Source organism: Takifugu rubripes, chromosome 22, assembly GCF_901000725.2.
Source record: "Takifugu rubripes chromosome 22, fTakRub1.2, whole genome shotgun sequence".
Lineage (NCBI taxonomy): Eukaryota > Metazoa > Chordata > Actinopteri > Tetraodontiformes > Tetraodontidae > Takifugu > Takifugu rubripes.
Genome location: NC_042306.1, coordinates 4584554 through 4591529, shown reverse-complemented (window position 1 = coordinate 4591529; position 6976 = coordinate 4584554). Strand labels below are relative to the sequence as shown.

At 44.8% G+C, this 6976-nt stretch overlaps 1 protein-coding gene across 5 annotated transcripts; it reads left to right on the top strand.

Moving 5' to 3' along the window:
• Positions 1-234: 234 nt before the first annotated feature.
• On the top strand, positions 235-6885 carry phc3 (polyhomeotic homolog 3 (Drosophila)). 5 transcript variants are annotated; one of them, XM_029830818.1, is made up of 15 exons: positions 242-669; positions 1344-1544; positions 2162-2320; positions 2402-2473; positions 2555-2713; positions 2861-2950; positions 3078-3279; positions 3952-4502; positions 4587-4704; positions 4791-5050; positions 5231-5336; positions 5455-5572; positions 5723-5840; positions 5913-6159; positions 6409-6885. In XM_029830818.1, exons 2-15 carry the CDS (start codon positions 1377-1379, stop codon positions 6561-6563), a joined length of 2523 nt encoding a protein of 840 aa, XP_029686678.1. In that variant the 5' UTR covers positions 242-669; positions 1344-1376; the 3' UTR covers positions 6564-6885. The 5 variants fall into 5 exon arrangements, 4 of the variants coding, with proteins under 4 accessions (XP_029686678.1, XP_029686677.1, XP_029686676.1 ...); XM_029830817.1 differs by having other exon boundaries at positions 5183-5336; positions 5461-5572; XM_029830816.1 differs by having other exon boundaries at positions 244-614; positions 5183-5336.
• The last annotated feature ends 91 nt before the right edge of the window (positions 6886-6976 follow it).

The window sequence follows — 6976 nt, the reverse complement described above, 5'->3', positions numbered from 1 at the left end:
CCAACATGGAGAATAGAGGCTGTGCAGTGATGTAGAAATAAGGACAGAATGGTCCTATTAAAAATAAAATAAAAGGAACCTCCGTTGTCTCTGTCTGTACTAGAAATAAATGTCATTTTCACCATCATAACTACAAAATCGTAGTAAAAAACAACAACATGCCTTTAATGATTAATAACATATTCGATAATTATGCAGCCGTTGTCAGTAATCGTGATATAAACACGCTTCTAATGGAATTTGGTTATTTTGTATATTGTAGAAAATAACCTTCAACGTTTGGATGGAAACTTGATTCTGCCTTGACAGAAACGCAAAAATGTACTTTGCGAAATGTAATATTTTAAATAGAAAGAACGCCTTAAATTAAGAGCGTGCAAATGAAAACATCCCGCTCGCTGGCTGTGCAAAGTCCTCCCACACTGCGAGCGGTGCTGTATCAATGCTGATGTTTTTTTTTATTTCAGGTTACCGATCCTACTGTACATACAGTCCAGGTCACCGTATTTTTAAAGCTCCTTTCGCCACAGTACTGGCGCATCATTGGGCTTGTTTACTGGGTTTACTGGGATGGCTTGTGTCTACCAACACCAGGCAGGTACCGCCGACAAGAGGTGAATGATTGTGCGTGCATAGAGGGCTATCTGAGCAAAGATGGGTGGAATCTTGGTATGTCAAACGTATCGGGCCCATTTTAGACAGTATCCATATGTAAATGATCATTAAACTGTGCTTTTTCACGGGGTGTAATAATTTGACGTTTGAATTGCAGAGCAACAATTGTAGCATCAAATATTGCAGTGATATTTGATATTATGACGGTGGGCTGTGTGTAGACACATGAAACATCCCAAATATTTGTAGGATTTTACATCTAGATAATTTCGAGTATCATAAAAGAAAAATCAAACCAGCAACTGAGGTTTCCAATTTAGCCGAAATTTATTTGGCTTAATATATTTTATTATAATATATAATATCATATATATCCTATTATTGTAATATTTTCGCAGGTTCAGCAGCAGCAGTCATTTTGCTATTTATACATTCTTTATAAATCTGTGGTTTAGTGATTTACTTGCATTTGTAGATATAAACAACTAATGCAGAAGTTTGATGTTTAAAAAAAGAAATGTAATTTCATGCATATTTCATACAATTTCATACATATTATGCATTTTTTAACTATCATTTTCCTGTCATGTATTTTTTTAGAGCAAAATAAAGCCAATTTTGAAAAGAGAAAAAAAAACAAAAAAACACAATTTTTAAAAAGCCCCAAGTACCGCAGGATGTCAGCCCAGTTCTGGTTCTTTTAACCACTTCCTGTTAATTAATTACAGGCTTTCCATCACTGAGTCTGTGTCACCTGGGAGATGGATGGAGAGAAGCAGGAGGACAGTAACAGTAGGATTGCGGCCATCACTTTCCCCTCCACATCGGCCGCTGTTACCGTGGCAACAGTCTGCCCCTGCAGCGCCTCGGGCGCCCGGGCGCCCTCTAGTTCCCTCAGCATCATCTCGTCTGACAGACAAGCAGTTCAGGTAATAATACCTCGGAACTTTGTTTTGACAGGCAAGCGGTGTTTTTTCTTCTGCTTAATAGATAGCGGCTGGGCACTCTGGGAACATTGTTTGTCTTGAGTGGCAGGTGGTTTAGGTAATAGTCAGTACCTGGAACTACTGCATACATTGTCCCATCTGAGAGGAGACCAACAGATACAATAGATGGTCCCTTGCACAGCTTCCAGCATCATTTGTCTTGACTATTGATGTGACCTGAAACCTCTATGCATTGTTTAACCAATCTGACAGGTCATATAGGGAACAGACAATACCCAGGACTCATGCTTACATAGTCCCGCTTGAGAAGAGCAGGACTAATTGACAGTCCCCATTCTGCAGGTATTGTTTGACTTGACAAGGCAGCAGGTAATAAACCCTCTTTCTATATGAAAACATGGCAAAATAAACTCTTTGAGGTCAATAGAGTGTCAGTTGACAGCTGACAGAAAGAGGCACTCTCTGCCAGGCCTTGAAGAATTACCACAACCTGGATGAAGGAGAAACCTTATGGACATATTGACTAACTAAAAGTGTGTTTCAGGAAGTAGACTGTGCTTTATTGTGCTCACCAGTTACTCTTTAATGTGATATAAAAGGTCATCCAGCATGCCATCCAAAGACCTCACAACATGGCGGCCCAGTTTCTGCAGCAGATGTATGCAGCCCAGCAGCAGCATCTCATGCTGCAGACAGCAGCCCTACAGCAGCAGCACCAGCACAGCCCCCATCTGCAGAGTTTGGCCACCATGCACCAGGTCAGGTCACCAGGTTGTTTGTCTTATGAATCATTTCGACACGAGCTACAGGGTGGGTGACGTCTGTCCAATACGTCTCAGGCCTCAGTGCGTCAGAGGCAGTCGACATCATCGTCCAGCGAAGGCCTGACGCATCAGCCTGCAGGTGTTTCTGTAAGTATCTGTGTTATTCTAATGGATGTGACAAACTCGCAACACAAAAATGAATCCCGCCATCTTTTACTTTGAATCCAGATTGCTCTACCAGCATCCCCCGTGACAACACAGCTGGTTGGCAGGACCCAAAACTCCATCTCCAGTGGTGTTTCAACAACCATTTCCCAGCAGGCGATGCTGCTGGGAGGCAGGCCTGCCAACTGTAACCAAGCTCAGATGTATCTTCGCACGCAGATGGTATAAAACTTTTGAAATATCTCGCGTCGTGTCTTGCGTGGACTCTCTATTTTTGAACACACCGTATTTCCTCAAATTTTATGGTGACCTGTTCTTTTTCTGCACGAGCCAACTGTCTCTTCCTTATTTTTGTTCTTGCTGCACAAGCTCATTCTAGCTCCTGCGGCATCAGTGGCTGCAGTTCAGTCAGAGCTCCCTCCTGTCACCTCCTGCTCCTCAGCATCTAACTCCTCTCAGGTATAAAATTAGAATAAACACATGCGTGCCAGCCCCTAATCTGCTGTTTACCCAGGATGCTACACACATTTAGCACTGACAGACAGTCAAGTTTAACATCTTTTTTTTATTATTTTGCATGTTTCAGGTGCAGAACCTTGTTCTGCATCAGTTACCTGGAGCTCTGGCCACAGCCCACAATGTGATATTAAAGCCGCCCCCTCCATGCCCTGCCTTGACTCCGGCTGCCTCCAAGATCTCAATCTGTCCCCCCAAGTCCAGTCAGGTGACTGAAAGTTCTTCAGAAAGACCACAACCTGAGGTCACAGGGTCTCAGGGGATAACCCCAGGTGAGTTCAAATGTACAGATACTGGCATTTTCTATCGAGAAATAGGACATCAGCTGCTTTTTTTAATATACACCTGACAATATTTTAAGAAGAGCCAGATCAGATGTGGTCCTCGAACACAAACTATTATCCCTGCCTCCTCTTTTCAACTAACATAGAGGTTTGTCTCTACAATGCACAAAAGCACTGTTTTTATGTGTGACTTGGCCCGTTGTTCATCGAGCTGCATGCATGGCTGTTTGAGTGCACACCCTTACTTTAAATATTTGCTGGGTGGTAGAGAGTAGGAGTGTACAATCTGTGTTCTTAGTTAGTCTTGTGTCAGCATAGCTTTTTTGTTGGTGCACTGACCTCACAGCCGGATTCACAATCGTCACATATTAACATCAGTGATGGCAGCTAGAAATATTTTAAGTTATCTGTCCAGCTACAACGAATTAGTTTAAATCTTTGATTCAAATAAAAGACAAGAGACGCATGTGTATTATTCTAAATACTGAAATCTATCCCGAAGGATCAAGAAGACCACCAAAATCATAGTCCTGGTAGCTGTAAATTACTTAGTATAAACACATATTTAACACAGAAAATCAGTATACAATTCATGTAAACCCAGATATAAAGAATGCCCTGGAGTTTTTTTAAATGAATTAATAAAGCTTTTGTGTTTAGCCCTCTCTCCTGCGCAGATGACTCTCAAGCAGCAGCTGTCCTGTCCACCAGGCCACCAGGGGGCGCACCGCCATCTTATCCTCCAGCAGGACACTGCAGCATCTCTCAACCACAGGCAGCACGACTCCATCTCCAACCCTCCACCTTTTTCGTCTAAAATTCAGAGCAGTCCCGACACTCAGTCCCAAACCCCCAGGAACTCTCCAGCCTCTTCTTCTTCTCTCACAAGTGCATCTTCTCAGACGCCAATCCCCGCTGCCAAAGTTCTCCCTCAGCCACCTCCACTGTTGGCCGCTCCCCAGCGTTGGTCCTCATTCCCACAGGTGCAGAGCCGTCCTCCTCCTCCTTTAATTTTGCCAAGATTTCCTCAGAATTCTCCAGTCACCCTCCAGAGGCTGTCTCAGGATGTCCGGACGCAGGTGGCGCAAAAGGAGCAGGAGCCGCCTGCCACAGAAAGGCTAGTCCAGACACTCTACCAGAATGTCCCACCTCCTCAGACGGTGGCTATCGACCTGAAAGTGCAACCAGCCGCCCACAATGCAAAACCGTTGGTCAGTTGTTGTGTTCTGCATTTAACCTTCATACGGTTTTAAAGTCTTCACTAAGTGTTTGTATTTGTATTCTAATGATTTCAGTCTGGTCAAACACCCAAAGGGAACAGCTTGAGCCCTTCCGAGAAGAAAGATGAATCTCCTCGTCTTTCTCCTCAAATTTCTCTGCCTTTTCCTGGATCGCCGGAGCACAACGGAGCAGGTGACACCTTCCTCAAAAGAAATCTCCTTGAAACCAAGAACCACTCCCAGTTCCTGACATCTTCTGTGCTTCTCCTTGCTCAACAGTGGTGGATTTATCTTTGAGTTTATCTAGTCACGCGCAGATTCGGCCACCAGCGGCTGAAGAGCCATCTCAAATCGCAGCCAGCAGCAGCAACCATCCACCTCCATCTCCCCCTCAGCTTCCTCACATCCTCCCTGCAGCAGTAAGATGTCCCAGTCACCCCCCCTCCTCTCCCAGGAGCCCTTTTGAACCAATCACAACCCACGTCCTTACTCACCTCGTAGAGGGCTTTGTGATCCAAGAAGGTCTGGAGCCATTTCCGGTAAGTTTCTTCAGGGGTCTGTCAGTGGCATTGCATCTGCCCATTAAGTCTGAGAATGAGTGAACAATTACCTCCTGATTACACTTTTCTAAGTGACCCTACAATCAGCCCCAGGCTTTTTATTTTGTACAGGTGCATCCCTCCTCACTGGAGAAACAAGCCTCACCTTCTGATTCCCAGGAGATAGCGACCAATCTGGCTTCAGTGGAAGAGGAGAGCCCCCTGGCGGCCAACCAGTCAATTTCCTCGGACTCTGAGATGGAAAGCAATGGCCCGGCTGTTGATGGTGAGGTGGTGTGGGTGTGGCTAAGGTATGTGTGTGAGAGCATGGGTCTGTGCGCGCGTGTGTGTGTGTGTGTGTGTGTGTGTATGTACAGGCGTGAATAACAGGTGGTCCCGTGAAGTTGCAGAGCACGGCGAGAGCGTGGGTGGCGTGCTGCGGTGCGAATACTGTGGCAGCAGAGGTTATGCTTGCGCGTTTCTGAGCTCCAAACGCTTCTGCTCCATGACGTGTGGCAGAAGGTAAGGAATCACTCACGCCGGAATGTCGTTGTCAGATTCCTGGTTTAGGTTGCTCCACAATCAACAGCTACTGAAGTACTGTACTGAAAAAGAAATACAGTGTCATGCATGTCTTTTGTAACATTTGATCTCACCCCTTTTTATATTTAGGTTCAGTAAACATATCAAGCTATTGAGAACAGGTCGCTGGGGTCACAGAGCCACAGGTCGGAGAGAACGACCCCCCAGCAGAGTCAACGGAGTCTCTAGGGAACATTTCCTGAAACGGGTCAGTTAACATGACTAATTTGTTTCAAGCTAAACATAAACTTATTGGAATGTTTTTTGTCATGCTCTTCAGATCTACAGGTCGGGGAAGGCCAGGAAAGATCAGGAACAGGAAGATGAGGCTCCTGCTCCAATGACGACCAGGCTCCGTAAACAGGCCGAGAGGCAAAGAGAGAAGCAGAGGGAGAAAGAGACAGAGGAGAGGGAGCCGGAGGGGCAGATAACAGAAACAATCAGCATTTCAGATGAAGGAGAAGAAGACAGACGTCCATCCCACTGGGGCGTGGAGCAAGTGTTTTCTTACATCAACTCTCTTCCAGGTAATCTAATATTTCTATCTGCTGATTTTCAGCATCATATAACGCTACTGAACTTAACTCACAAATATGGGGCTGAAGAGATTAAACACAAGCATTTTAACACCAAAACACATTTTCAGCTTTTTTTGGATCTTGTGAACAATGAAATACTTTCAAAAAAGGTAGTCTTCAATGCTGCGTTCAGGGACATACCGGAATCCTCACCTGTACATCAAATGAACGCGGCTGGGTGTCTTTGATTGTGTGCAGGGGGGGAGGATGTGGCCGAGGAGTTCCGCTCCCAGGAGATCGACGGGCAGGCTCTGCTGCTTCTGACGGAGGACCACCTGGTCAGCACCATGAACCTCAAACTGGGACCAGCACTCAAGCTTCATGCGTACATTAACTCTCTGAAAGAGGCGTGACCAAACGTGGGCCGTCTCCTCCCGTCATCCCTCCGATGTGATGACTGCCGATACCGTTCGTTTCTAAATGGCTTTGAGAGACTTCATTATTGCCTCACCTATAGATCAAATTTGATACATTTGTCAGCAGTACATGGTTTTAACCTAACATGTTTATCCATGGATTATTTATTATTGATTTACTGAATCTGGAAATCAAACCAGTAAAAGATGCAGTCTTGTTTCTCAGCTGTGCGGTGAATCAAATGTCAGCAAGCGAATATATAAATTCAGAATCTATGATCTTGTCTTATTTGTATAGTTTGAAATAAAGACCAACATTTTATATTTGGCCGTCACGCTGTGCTGTTGTGCGTCAGTCATGCCTCACTCTGATGCATTTTGTGATCGAGGAACTGCAAAAATAAATAACA

Bases quoted from the DNA above. Each gene is read 5' to 3' on its own strand.
- phc3 (XM_029830816.1), top strand. From the start codon at position 1,377: ATGGATGGAGAGAAGCAGGAGGACAGTAACAGTAGGATTGCGGCCATC. The intron at 5,841-5,912 runs GTCAGTTAACAT...CATGCTCTTCAG, and splicing joins GGGAACATTTCCTGAAACGG to ATCTACAGGTCGGGGAAGGC. The intron at 6,160-6,408 runs GTAATCTAATAT...GATTGTGTGCAG, and splicing joins TTACATCAACTCTCTTCCAG to GGGGGGAGGATGTGGCCGAG.